The following is a 13,783-nucleotide window of genomic DNA, read 5'->3' on the forward strand; positions in this document are numbered from 1 at the left end:
CTTCTCTCTCCTGAGGGCAGCAGGGCACAGCGGGTGAAGCTGAGGCTTTGGGGTCAGACATGCTGGGGTCTAACCCCAGCTTTGCCGCTTCCTGGCTGTGTTTCCTGGACAGGTTGCTAAACCTCTCTGAGCCTCAGCTCCTCGCCTATAAAAATGGAGCTCGAGTGGCTATTAGGGATATTAAAGGGGGAGTGGGTGCTGAGGCCCCGGTGTCAAGCCCAGCACAGAGCCTGTGCTCTCCTCCTCCCAGGCCCGCCCCTGGAGGAGGCCCCTGCTGTGCTGGACAAACCGGACATCGTGTATGTGGTAGAGGGACAGCCTGCCAGTGTCACTGTCACCTTCAACCATGTGGAGGCCCAAGTCGTCTGGAGGAGGTGGGCCCCCTGCTCAATCCCCACATGCGGCCGTCTAGTTCTCTCCCAGTCTGGCCAGACCCTCCTGGGACTAGATCCTGGGTGACCTCCCTAATCGTGTGTCCCTTAGCTGCCGGGGGGCCCTCCTAGAGGCTCGGGCAGGTGTGTACGAGCTGAGCCAGCCAGATGACGACCAGTACTGCCTTCGGATCTGCCGGGTGAGCCGCCGGGACATCGGGGCCCTCACCTGCACTGCTCGAAACCGACACGGCACGCAGACCTGCTCAGTCACACTGGAGCTGGCAGGTGGGTGACAGATGGCCTTTTTGTTCTCCCTCTGAGGCCCACAGCTCTCTCCTCACACTCCTAAGTACACGACATGCCTGCCACTGCTGGGGATCCAATTCCATGTCTTCCCTCTCCAGCCTGTCCCTCTAATGGCTGTAATAATACCAGTCCTAGTAATAACAACAATAATGGTACCAATAAGATATTTATGGAGCACCTAGTACATGCCAGGCTCAGTACTAAGCACTTTACATGTATCATCTCAGTTAATATTTACATCAACCTTACGAGATGGGGTTGGTTTATTATCCCCATTTTACAGATGAGGAAACTGAGGCTCAAAGAATATGCTAAGTAACTGGTCCAAGTTCACACAACCTAATAAGTACAGGATCTGGATTCAAGTCTGGCTGCCTGACTCCAAAGCCAGTGAGTGCTCCTAGCTCCTCCATTAAATCCAACAGGAAGGCCGGCGCGGTGGCTCACGCTTGTAATCCTAGCACTCTGGGAGGCCGACGGGGGCAGATTACTCAAGGTCAGGAGTTCAAAACCAGACTGAGTGAGACCTTGTCTCTACTATTAAAAAAAAAATAGAAAGGAATTAATTGGCCAACTAATATATATATATATAAAATTAGCCGGGCATGGTGGCGCATGCCTGTAGTCCCAGCTACCCAGGAGGCTGAGGCAGGAGGATTGCTTGAGCCCAGGAGTTTGAGGTTGCTGTGAGCTAGGCTGACGCCACGGCACTCACTCTAGCCTGGGCAACAAAGCGAGACTCTGTCTCAAAAAAAAAACAAAAAAAAACAAATCCAACAGGAAATAGCATCTGAAATACAAGTATAGGAAGACCAAGTTGATTAAAAAAAGAACAAGCCCAGGAGCGCATCTCACACCACACTCCCAGCTCTGAGGACACCCCTCTGCATGAGCCTGTTTGCAGAGTCTCCCAATCTTTGCAGGAAGGACTCTTTTTGTAATTTCTCCTTTAAAGATGCAGTCTCTCAAACCATAGCTCGCATTAGGTGGTAACTGTTTTGTTTTCCAGTCTGTTAATTAACTCTAAACATACGTAACTGCCACTCAGAATTTCTGATCAACGTGGGCTAAAGAGTGTTACCTGCTGAGTAGATATAATTCCAACCAAAAGCAAAAAAAGTGACATTTTAGTTAGCATAGGCAATCTTATCATGGGTAAATGGACATTTTCTGTTGCTTTTTAAAAAATCGTTGAAACTGACTTGCAACCTTCCTGTGCTTTGACCTTCATAGACTGGCCCTACCACCTCCCTGCTGAGTGGGGACCAGATTCCTAGAGGGGAGGGGAGGTGTCTTTGAAGTGGAAGAGAAGTGGCAGCAGGGTGTGTGAGGAGGAGACGGCCAGTCCGGCTGTGAGGGTGGTAGACGGGATGAGCTCCCTTCCTCCCTGCCCAGCCCCCGCCCCACACCCTCCTCTGTCACCACTTTGCTCCTAGACAGTACCATCTGCACACCTTATCCATCTTCCCAGATATAGGAGGAGGCCCTGGCCCTGAGAACCCTGCAGCCCAGCCTGGCTGGGCAGTGACTGATGGAGACTGTGTTCCAGCCAGCCAGGGCTGAAATGGGCCTGGGCTTGTGTTGAACACCCCCATTCCACTAGGCCCCGCCCACCACCGTCCAGGCATGGCTGGCGGAGTGGGGGGGTCCCTTTCCTCCACATCGGCCTCACTGCAGTGTCTTCCCCACTGCCAGGACGGCCTCCCCTGTGGTCTGTGTGCCTGTGAAGGCTGCCCATCTATACCCAGCGACCCTGCTTTTCTCTGCCTGCCTGGATCACTCCCACTCCCCTTAAAGCTGAGACCCTCAAACATGCTCGGGATAGGGGGGTACCTGGAAGTCACAGGCTCCCTGGAAAAGCACATTGCCATGTGTATTTAACTCCATCGTGAGAATTAGAAGCCTCTTTACCAGGAAATCATATGACCATGTGATATGTGTGGAGAAGGAAATCACAGCCACATGTGGAAGAACTAAGCTGAGAGTCAGTTTCTAGATGGTTCGATTAATATTTGGGGTCACTTTTTTGTTCATCTTGTCATCTACCACAGTGGTAGAAGGCACCCTAAACATTTAAATAAGACTCAGAGAGAAAAACTTCAAATTAGAGGCAGTGTTAGCCATGAGTTTAATTCAGGGTGGCAGGTGCAAGTGAAGTCAGAAAAGTGGCGGGGTGGCGCTGTGAACAAGGGCAGCCACCCACAGGGGGCAGCATCGAGCCGCTCCTCGTCAGCGGATTCCTGCAGTGAGCGGAGCGGCTCAGGATGGCCAGTCTTGGTTTGTCAAGAGAGGCAAGAAATCCAGATTTCCTTTGTGTGTGAAAATCTCCTAATTTCAAAGCTGGCACGTGAACACTGAAGGTCAAGCAGAGCCAGCCGGCACCTCGTGTTCCCTGAGCGGGAGAGCACATCACGTGGGTGCAGGCAAGGAACACTGGTGTGCCTCGGGGCTGAGTCTGGGGCCCAGTGGGGGGTGCTGGGGGGTGGGGGCTCTGGCTTTCTGATTGAGCCAGTTGCTGACGGGGACTTGGAGAGGGGCGCCAACATCCTGCTCCCTCCCGTCCCCACTCCTGCCCCTGTGTGTTTCCTTTCAGAGGCCCCTCGGTTTGAGTCCATCATGGAGGATGTGGAGGTGGGGGCCGGGGAAACCGCTCGCTTTGCTGTGGTGGTTGAGGGGAAACCACTGCCAGACATCATGTGGTACAAGGTACAAGCCTGGGGCTGGCCGGGAGCCTGGGCGAGGGGTCCTGGGAGGCCTTAGATGGAGAGCCTGGGCAGAGCTGTGGTTAGGAGGAGCACGTGGGACCCAGGGGCCTGTCTGGCTGGGGGTACTGGGCTGTCAGTGCAGAAGCCACTGCCCTGAGGTAGAGGTGAAGCTGGGTCTCTGGCATGGAGGTGAAGCTGGGTCCCAGGTGGAGGTGAGGCCAGGCCTGGGCTGGAGGTGACAGCCAACTCTGCAGGACGAGATGCTGCTGGCCGAGAGCAGCCACGTGAGCTTCGTGTACGAGGAGAACGAGTGCTCCTTGGTGGTGCTGAGCACAGGGGCCCAGGATGGAGGCGTCTACACCTGCATAGCCCAGAACCTGGCAGGCGAGGTCTCCTGCAAAGCAGAGCTGGCTGTGCATTCAGGTGGGCTGCAGTTCAAGGGGAGAAGGGCAGAGTGCCCACCCCCAGAAATCTGATGTGAGCCCCACCCTGCCCAGGAAGCACCTGGCCCTGGACTCCTAACTACCGCACCCTCCAGCCCAGGGCCCCCGCCTCAGGCCCCGACATTCTTGCACCTCTTCTGTCTCTGGCATCTGCCTGCCTGTCCCAGTCTCTGCCTTGCTCCCTTTCCTGCCCTCCCCTCCTAACACCAGGACATCTGTGCCCCAGCTCAGACAGCTATGGAAGTCGAGGGGGTCAGGGAAGACGAGGAGCATCGAGGAAGGAGACTGAGCGACTTCTATGACATCCACCAGGAGATTGGCAGGTGTGGGGATAGGAGTGGAGCCAGTGTCGGGGTTCAAGAGAGGCTGCTGGGTCTGAGGGCTAGGAAGGGGTAGAGGGCTGCAGTGATGACTGAGCCCTGTCTTCCTCCCTGTGCGACCCAGGGGTGCCTTCTCCTACCTGCGGCGCGTGGTGGAACGGAGCTCCAACCTGGAGTTTGCAGCCAAGTTCATCCCCAGCCAGGCCAAGCCAAAGGCATCAGCATGGCGGGAGGCCCGGCTGCTGGCCCGGCTCCAGCACGACTGTGTCCTCTACTTCCATGAGGCCTTCGAGAGGCGCCGGGGACTGGTCATTGTCACGGAGCTGTATCCTGGGATAGGCTAGGGGGCGGTGGGGAGAACCCATGCCTAAATGGTTCTTGTAACAGCCAATTTGCAACGTGTTTTACTGTTAACAAAGTGGTCCCGTTGACAATTGGGATTTTTAGCCCACTTTTTAGCTTAAACTTATATAACATTTAATTTGTGCCTGTCAGTGCTCTAAGAGTTTTATAAATATTAACCTATTTAATCCTCATATATACATACCTCATGGAATTTTATTATCCCCGTCTTACAGATGATGAAACAGGCACTGAGAGGTTAAATAATTTGCCTGAGGTCACAGAGCTGACAAATGCATAGGCTTTTTAATCACAAAATGCAGTACAGTATATCTGCACATTTGAATTGACCACATTTCAGATGAGCGTCAATACTTGGCTTTGCATGGGAGGCTGGTTTCGTAAATGACAGATTTTACCTTTGCATGAAGCTAGGGTTCAACAAAGACCCACTGAGGAAAGGATGCCTCCCTGGGCGGTCGGCTCGTCACTCCTGGGAGCAGGATACATCAGCCTCCCAGTCTGCACTGTTTGAATCCAAACCTCAGCAAAATGACAAATTATTCCATGTCATGTACCTTCTGGGTCATTCTCAAAAAGTTCCATCCATAGTCGACAAAAAGTTCTGCTGTAATTTGATCCCTAGAAATAGTTCTTAAAGTAGAAAGGAGAGGAAACGTGACTCCCATTTTACTTCTGAGAAAATGCAGGCTCAGAGAGGTTAAGTACATTGCCTGAGATCCCACAGGGAGTGTGCATTCAAGCGAGGTTGTCCCATCATCTGCAGACCCAGATGACGGAAGAAGAGTGAGGACAGTCTCTGAGTGGTATCAGGTGTGCTCTAAGAGGAAGGGGAAGGCTGTGCTGAGCTGGGACCTGCCCTGGGCTCTGGGGGTGGGCCAGGCCGCCGGTGCTGGGCACTGTTCTCCTTGACCCAGGATGTAGCTGCACAGAGGAGCTGCTGGAGCGAATGGCCAGGAAACCCACCGTGTGTGAGTCTGAGGTGAGGGCAGTGGGTGGCAGGGGGCTCTGAGAACTGACAGATGGGTCCTGGGCATGCCATCTGTGGCCACGAGAAGCTTGGGTAGTAGTGGAGAACATGGTTAGGCAGGCAGCAGAGCCCCCTGCCTGTGACACTTGCACTGGGACTTGCACTGTCCTCTCTAAGTCTCAGCAAACCCACCCCAGCCCCTAACTGTTGTTTCCCAGTCTTCCTCACATAAATGTCCCCAAACATTTCTCCCAGAAGGGCCCCGTCTTAGAGTCTATTGATCTCACTGCAGTCCTGCCATGTAGAGATGTGCACTGCACAACTCTATGTATTACAATGTAAATGACTCCTTCCTGTGCTTGTGCTGTGCCCAACCTGTGCACATAGCAGCCCTGAATCTTGGCAACCCCCATCACAAGCCATCTGAAAGCTACTCCCCAGGCATGGCCTGAACTCTTGCCATAACCCTGGAGGTGATCAAACATAGTACCCCACCCTACCCCACCGACTCTGGGCCCCCTGTTTCCACAGATCCGAGTCTATATGCAGCAGGTACTAGAGGGAATACGCTACCTGCACCAGAGCCATGTGCTGCACCTCGATGTCAAGGTGAGGTGGGGGGTAGAGAGCAGGAAGCCAGAAAATGGGGTGCCCTATTTCAAATCAGCTCCCACACTTTGCCTTGTGTCTTTCAGCCCGAGAACCTGCTGGTATGGGATGGTGCAGAGGGTGAAGAGCAGGTGCGGATCTGCGACTTTGGGAATGCCCAGGAACTGATTCCAGGAGAGCCTCAGTACTGCCAATATGGCACACCTGAGTTTGTGGCACCTGAGATTGTCAACCAGAGCCCTGTGTCGGGAGTCACTGACATCTGGTAAGACTGGCATGCTGGGCTGCTGGGGGGGCCAGGGCAGCTGCCCTCAGTGCCATGCTGGGCCCTGGCTCACTGGCAGAGAGGAGCTTTATGAAGCCTGGATTCCTCCTCTGATGGGTGGCTGGTGGCATTGCTTGCAGGGTCTCCTGCCCGTGTTACTCCCCACCCCTCATCAGTCAGGGCTGACCCCATCCCTTGGGGCCTCAGCCTTGTCAGTCCTTGGCCCATGGCTCCCTGGGGGCCTAGGCCTTCTTCTCAGCAGCCACTGTACCTTCCACAGTAAGGCAGGCCTGGTCCTCTTCGTCCCTGGTCCCCTTGGTCCCTGGACTTTTCTGGGCTTCCTGGGCCAGCCCTGCTGTGACTCTTGACTTCTCCAGGCATTTCTGCAACTCCAGGTTCAGGTTCTCCCTGAAGGAGGCACTCCTATGCCCGTTTGTCCACGGCAGTGTTCCCAGGGAGGACATGTCTCACTCACTAACGGTAGCAGAGAACTGCTGCCTTCCAGGGCAAGATGGGCTGTCCTCTTACCCATCCACTCTCCTTTCCCTGCAGGCCCGTGGGCGTCGTTGCCTTCCTCTGGTAAGGACCCCTGCAGTCTCCTACCCGTCTCCTGGCAGACCTACCCCCAACATTTGCAGGGCTGCAGCCCACCCCCTTCTCTTCCACACCCCTGCTCCCTCCTGCTCTGTAAGAGGCCTCGTGTGCATGAAGGTGGACACCCTGGTCTGTATGTCCCCCGTGCCCCTCTGTAAGAGGTGGGCACAGAGGATGGAGAGAGGCCAGTGCAGGCTCAGTGCCGTTTAGGTGTGGAACTACTTGGTCCTAACCATCCAGAACATGGACGAGAAGGAGGCAGAGCTCAGGCTCCGGTGAGATGTCCCCTTAGCACAGACCCCTCACCTTATGGAGAGGCCACACTGGAGGAGAGACAGAACAGGTCGTCTAAGGCTGCGGTCCCCAACCCTGGGGCTGTAGGCCGGTACCAGTCCATGGCCTGTTAGAAACCAGGCCACACAGCAGGAGGTGAACTGCAGAGGGCGCAAAGCTTCACCTGTGTTTACAGCCGCACCCCATCGCTCGCATCACCGCCTGAGCTCCGCCTCTGTCAGATCAGCGGCAGCACTAGATTCTCATAGGAGCACAAACCCTACTGTAAATTGCGCCTGCGAGGGATCTAGGTTGTGCACTTCTTATGAGAATCTAAGGCGCCCTGGTCCATGGAAAATTTGTCTTCTATGAAACTGGTCCCTGATGCCAAAAGGGCTGGGGACCACTGCTCTAAAGCATGGGCAACCAGGCCCCAAGGCAGTACTGCCTCCCTGACCATGCCAGACAGGCAGGAGTTTGCAAGCCTTGGCTTCTTGCCCAGATTCGCCCAGCCTCTGCCATCTCCAAACCCTGGAGCCTCCACCTGTCCCTGGCCCTGGGCCCAGCCCTGTGCCCCCACTGGCATCCCATTTCATCCCTGCCTCAGCCCTAAGGCCCTGCCCGCCCCCTCACGACAGCCCTCTCTACCCCTGCAGTCTGACAGGAATCTCCCCGTTTGTTGGGGAAAATGATCGGACAACATTGATGAACATCCGAAACTACAACGTGGCCTTTGAGGAGACCACGTTCCTGAGCCTGAGCAGGGAGGCCCGGGGCTTCCTCATCAAAGTGCTGGTGCAGGACCAGCTGTGAGTACCAGGCCCTGGGGAGTCCCCTACCTGCAGGGTCACCCTCATGCCACCCACCTATTCCTACCAAGCCTCCGTCCTTAGACATGCAAGCCCCCACTACTTAAGGGCCCTGTTTTCTCAAACATTTGTTGACTCACTGAATGATACAAATTCCATCTTAATGTTTGTTCCTTTACAGGAGACCTACCGCAGAGGAGACCCTAGAACATCCTTGGTTCAAAGTGAGTCTAGTCCTGCAAAGTGGTGGTAAAAGAGGTGGAAGGAGAGAGAACATTACTAACAGCTCCATTTATTTGAGTACCTACTATGTACAGTAACTATGTTAGGCATTTCATACATATATGACCTATTAGCCACACAATAGCTCTTCTGCAAAGGAAGGTATTATTACTTCTATTTTGTTGACAAGGAAATTGAGGCTCAAATCATGGATCAAGGTGGGGTATCATGGACTCCAAGGCAGAGGTCTGGATCCCCCCATCTCGGGGGTCCTTACTGGGGTTCTCACTGGCATTTGAGACCAGACCCTGGTCTTCCTCACTTGTATGTGCCCACCTCTGTCCTGCACGGGTCCTACGCTGGGGTTGGCAGGTAGCCTGGCTGGTTCAGCCCCTCTATTACGAGCCCCGTGTGGGCAGGTTCTCATTCATTCATCTTCAAACTCCAGCGCCTCAGAGCACAGTGCCAGGCATAGGGGAGGGGAGTTCAGCAAATGAGTCCAGAAAGAGCACCTGAGTAAGCAAGCTGTTCACTGAGGGTTGTGCTGGGTCAACAGAAGGCTGAGGTCATTCTGGTGTCAGTCCTTGAAGAAGCTTCTTCTCTTAGACCAGAAACGAGCTCTGGAAGAGAGCACCTGGGTGGGTGGCTGCGGGAAGCATCTCTCTGGATCTGGACCACCAAGGCTTCCGATGTTGGGGTGCTGCTGACCTTCCTTAGAGACACATGGGAGCTGGGGAGCCAGGGCCCAGGCCTCCCAGGGCAGCTGGTATACCAGGACAGGGCCTTGAGCCCTGGTATAGGCTCAGAAGTGCCCCCTGGGAGCCACCAGTTTTCCACCTCTCCCCTTAGGCTCAGAGGATTTGTGTACAGGTGTGCACCTTGGCTGTGGAAGTTGTCCTGACAGACCCAAGGAGAAGGGGACCCCCAGGAGCCTAGACTCAGTGCTGCTTGGTCCACTGTCCCCTCTGTGGAGTTTGTCTCTCCATTGCCAAACCTTGAGGGTCGAGGCTGACAGAGAGCTGTCCCTCAGGCCCTCTTTCCTACGTTTGCAGACTCAGGCAAAGGGCGCAGAGGTGAGCACAGATCACCTAAAGCTGTTTCTGTCTCGGCGGAGGTGGCAGGTGAGTTTGGGCCCTGCCTCTGTCCTTTCTACCTTCTCATTCTCTAACCCTGCCTTTTTTCTGTTGTCTGCCCTCACCTCCTGCTCGCCCATCTTCCTATTTCCTTCCTGTCCGCACCCTCTGCCCACTTAGGCCCTCTTCCCCAGGGCTGAAGGGGGCCTGGGTGGGTCAATCCTGCCCTGAGAGTCCCCCAGGCCTGACTCTAGTACCCTCTCTCCAGCGCTCCCAGATCAGCTACAAATGCCACCTGGTGCTGCGCCCCATCCCCGAGCTGCTGCGTGCCCCTCCGGAGCGGGTGTGGGTGACCATGCCCAGAAGACCACCCCCCAGCGGGGGGCTCTCATCCTCCTCCGATTCTGAAGAGGAAGAGCTTGAAGAGCTGCCCTCAGTGCCCCGCCCCCTGCAGCCCGAGTTCTCTGGCTCCCGGGTGTCCCTCACCGACATTCCCACTGAGGATGAGGCCCTGGGGACCCCAGAGGCTAGGGCTTCCACCCCCATGGACTGGCAAGAACAGGGAAGGGTTCCCTCGCAGGATCAGGAGGCTCCCAGCCCTCAGGCCCTCCCCTCCCCAGGCCAGGAGCCCCCAGCTGGGCCCAGCCCCAGGCGGGGAGAGCTCCGCAGAGGCAGCTCTGCCGAGAGCGCCCTGCCCCGGGCCGGGCCGCGGGAGCCGGGCCGGGGCCTGCACAAGGCAGCGTCTGTGGAGCTGCCGCAGCGCCGGAGCCCCAGCCCGGGGGCCACGCGCCTGGCCCGGGGAGGCCTGGGTGAGGGTGAGTACGCCCAGAGGCTGCAGGCCCTGCGCCAGCGGCTGCTGCGGGGAGGCCCTGAGGATGGCAAGGTCAGCGGCCTCAGGGGCCCCCTGCTGGAGAGCCTGGGGGGCCGTGCCCGGGACCCCCGGATGGCACGAGCTGCCTCCAGTGAGGCAGCGCCCCACCACCAGCCCCCACCCGAGACTCGAGGCCTGCAAAAGAGCAGCAGCTTCTCACAGGGTGAGGCGGAGCCCCGGGGCCGGCACCGCCGCGCTGGGGCGCCCCTTGAGATCCCGGTGGCCAGGCTTGGGGCCCGCAAGCTACAGGAGTCTCCCTCCCTGTCTGCCCTCAGTGAGGCCCAGCCGTCCAGCCCTGTGCGGCGCAGCGCCCCCAAACCCAGTACTCCCAAGTCTGTGGAACCCTCTGCCACCACACCCAGTGATGCTCCGCAGCCCCCGGCACCCCAGCCTGCCCAAGACAAGGCCCCAGAACCCACACCAGAGCAAGGCCGAGCCTCCAAGCCCGCACAGCCCCCCGTGGCCCTGCAAACCCCAGCGCTGCCCCTCACACCCTATGCCCAGATTATGCAGTCGCTTCAGCTGTCGGGCCACACCCAGGGCGCCCAGCAGGGCCCTGCTGCGCCTCCGTCAGAGCCCAAGCCCCACGCAGCTGTGTTCGCCAGGGTGGCCTCGCCCCCTCTGGGAGCCCCCGAGAAGCGCGTGCCCTCAGCGGCGGCTCCCCCAGTGCTAGCTGAGAAAGCCCGGGTCCCCACGGTGCCCGCCAGGCCGGGCAGCAGCCTCAGCAGCAGCATCGAGAACCTGGAGTCTGAGGCCCTGTTTGAGGCCAAATTCAAGCGCAGCCGCCAGTCGCCCCTGTCGCGGGGGCTGCGGCTGCTGAGCCGCTCTCGCTCGGAGGAGCGCGGCCCCTTCCGCGGGGCTACGGAGGAGGACGGCATGTACCGGCCCAGCCCGGCGGGGACCCCGCTGGAGCTGGTGCGACGGCCCGAGCGCTCGCGCTCTGTGCAGGACCTCAGGGCAGTCGGGGAGCCCGGCCTTGTCCGCCGCCTCTCGCTGTCGCTGTCCCAGCGGCTGCGGCGGACCCCGCCCGCGCAGCGGCACCCAGCCTGGGAGGCCCGCGGCGGGGACGGGGAGAGCTCGGAGGGCGGGAGCTCAGCGCGGGCCTCCCCGGTGCTGACGGTGCGCAGGCGGCTCAGCTCCACGCTGGAGCGGCTGTCCAGCCGGTTGCAGCGCAGCGGCAGCAGCGAGGACTCGGGGAGTGGGTCGGGTCGCAGCACGCCCCTGTTCGGACGGCTGCGCAGGGCCACGTCGGAAGGCGAGAGTCTGCGGCGCCTCGACATCCCGCACAACCAGCTGGCCGCACAGGCGGGCGCCACCACGCCTTCCGCCGAGTCTCTGGGCTCTGAGGCCAGCGGCACCTCCGGCTCCTCAGGTGAGGAGGGGCAGGGGGCAGGTGCAGAGTGTGGACGAGGGTGGGTGCGCTGGAGAGAGGCTGCGGGAGGAGCAGAGGGCAGGGGACATCACCAGAGAGGTCGTGCTGGAGGCCCTGAGGGTGGAGCTAGACGGTTTTTCCACGTGTGGCCTGAGGCTGCAGCGGGGAGGGCTCTTGCTGGGACCCGCTGCAGGTGAGTGTTCACCCGCCTGGGCTTCACAGCTCCAGGGGAAAGCCGAAGCCGGCTACGCTGGGGCCTCTCTCGGCTGCGGAAGGACAAGGGGTTATCACAACCAAACCTCTCTGCCAGTGTCCAGGAGGACTTGGGTCACCAGTATGTGCGCAGTGAGTCAGGTAATAAGAGGGCTGCGGGGTGAGTACCTCCCCATTCCCTGCCCTCCACCCCTGGGAGGCTATTGCGGGTGGGAGCTGGGCCCCCTAGCCTGGGCAGGGTGCAAGGGGCCCAGTCAGGAAAGCAATAATAGTAGCCTAATAGTAGCAGCAGCTGCCATTCATTAGCAAAGCCTAGTGTTCTAGTAAGCGCTTCACAAGCCTGCCTCATTCAACACTGCAACATTGGGAACTGTTATTATCATCATCTCTATTTTACAAGTGAGGAAACAGGCTTAGTGATGCTAAGGATCTTGTCCAAGTCTCAGGGCTAGGAAGTGCAGCAGCCAGAGTTGGACTGTGTGACCTTCTGCAGCCGGGTCCCAGAAGCAGCTTCGGGACACCACACTTACTCCTTTATACGGCTGGCCTCCTCTCTCCTGGGGGACCCCAGAAGGTTTTCCGTAGTTGGCTGTAGCACTATAGGGCTACCCTGCTCCACGCCCTCTTCAGATGGGTGTGTGCCCAAAGCCTCTCACTGTCTCTTTGGCCTAGAGGACCACAATCTAGATTGTGCCCCCAAGTCTCCATCTTTCTACAGCTGTGAACCCAACTGCCCCTCCCTGACTCCTTTGCCCCCACAAAAGGCACTTCTGCACAGAAAAGCAGCCTTCAGGGCTCTTTGCCGGGGGGAAGTGGGCTGGGGCTGTGCCCAGTTCAGTTTCTCTGCCCAAGCATCCTAGGGCTGCCGAGAGGAAGGCATTCTCTACCTAGGGTCACCCCATCCCCCACCTGAGAAGGGGCATTACTCAAGGACTACAAGAAAGGCTTTGGGAAGCTGGGCTTTCCAGACTGTTGTGCAGGAAAGGAGACAGCCACCAAGCCAGGCTGTGTGCAGGGTCTTTATAAGCCCCCGGTTCTGTTCTTTCCCGTTTCCTGGTAAAACTCCTCAGAATGGTTTCAGCCCTGCCTCAGCTGGGCTTGAAGGGATTGTGTCCTGTCTTGGCCAGGGCCGTGGGGGCTGCAGTGAGTGAAGAGGAGGGAGGAAAGGCCAGCTGGTGGGGGAGGGTGGAGAAGGAGGGAAAGGAAAGAGTCAGCAGAGAGGACCGGGGACAGCTGATCCCTTCCCACCTGGGGCCTCCCTCCCACTCCATTTTGCTTGTGCAGCTGATTTCCTGCCAGGGCAGTGTCCCCTGACCTCATGGCTCTGCTCTCTGCAGGAAGAAGGCTGTCCCAGTCTGCTCTACCAACTAGGACTGGGCCCTGGGGAATGGGGGTGGGGCTGGCAGAGCTGGGCCCAGGTCACCTTTCACCTCTCCTCTGGGCCTCCCTCTCGCTCCCCCATACCCAATCCCCTCACTTGGCCTGGAGGCAACATTGAAACTTCACACCTGTGTTGTTGGAGCCTCCATGTGGGACCCCTCCTTGGGAAACAGTGGAGTTCAGTGGGAAGGGGGCACACGCTGCTGTCCTGATCATCCTTTCCCATCCAGCTCATCCCCACTCTCAGTCCCTCCTGGTTCAGACAGGCAGCAGCTGGGGCTCCCAGGAGTCCTCAGCTCTCCTTGTCCGGGTGCAGACCCCATACACACACCCCTGCCCAAGTCTCCCCATCCCTGGCCAGACTGGAATTCTTCTAGGGAGACATTTCCAGGGATCACAAGCTAAAATCCTCAGGGCACTAAGGAGCCACAGGCTGGCTACACTGGAGCAAAGACCCCCCAGTCTCATCCCTGGCCCCACCATGGGCGCAGTCACCAGCCAGCTGTGAAGGCAGCTTCTCTGCTTTGCTGAAACAGCCTCTTTCTCTGGGGGTCTGCTCCTGGCTTCTCTGTGGGGCATATTAAAGAGATAATAACAACAAGAAAAGCGAATATGTATGGG

The 13,783-nt window shown here is 57.9% G+C and overlaps 1 protein-coding gene across 6 annotated transcripts in view; it reads left to right on the forward strand.

Moving 5' to 3' along the window:
* The window catches only part of SPEG (striated muscle enriched protein kinase), a 55,794-nt gene that overhangs the window by 35,299 nt on the left and 6,712 nt on the right, over positions 1-13,783 (forward strand). For all 6 annotated transcript variants that reach the window (XM_012740149.3, XM_012740151.3, XM_012740152.3 and 3 more), the window contains 15 exons: positions 251-374; positions 484-659; positions 3,274-3,386; positions 3,640-3,808; positions 4,055-4,151; positions 4,273-4,473; positions 5,436-5,493; positions 6,013-6,090; positions 6,177-6,355; positions 6,908-6,934; positions 7,879-8,031; positions 8,213-8,255; positions 9,306-9,374; positions 9,595-11,569; positions 11,792-11,923. In XM_012740149.3, the coding sequence (XP_012595603.3) occupies positions 251-374; positions 484-659; positions 3,274-3,386; positions 3,640-3,808; positions 4,055-4,151; positions 4,273-4,473; positions 5,436-5,493; positions 6,013-6,090; positions 6,177-6,355; positions 6,908-6,934; positions 7,879-8,031; positions 8,213-8,255; positions 9,306-9,374; positions 9,595-11,569; positions 11,792-11,923 (3,594 nt within the window). The remainder of the gene's footprint in view (positions 1-250; positions 375-483; positions 660-3,273; positions 3,387-3,639; positions 3,809-4,054; positions 4,152-4,272; positions 4,474-5,435; positions 5,494-6,012; positions 6,091-6,176; positions 6,356-6,907; positions 6,935-7,878; positions 8,032-8,212; positions 8,256-9,305; positions 9,375-9,594; positions 11,570-11,791; positions 11,924-13,783) is intronic.

This window comes from Microcebus murinus, chromosome 8 (assembly GCF_040939455.1).
Source record: "Microcebus murinus isolate Inina chromosome 8, M.murinus_Inina_mat1.0, whole genome shotgun sequence".
NCBI classification, from domain to species: Eukaryota; Metazoa; Chordata; class Mammalia; order Primates; family Cheirogaleidae; genus Microcebus; species Microcebus murinus.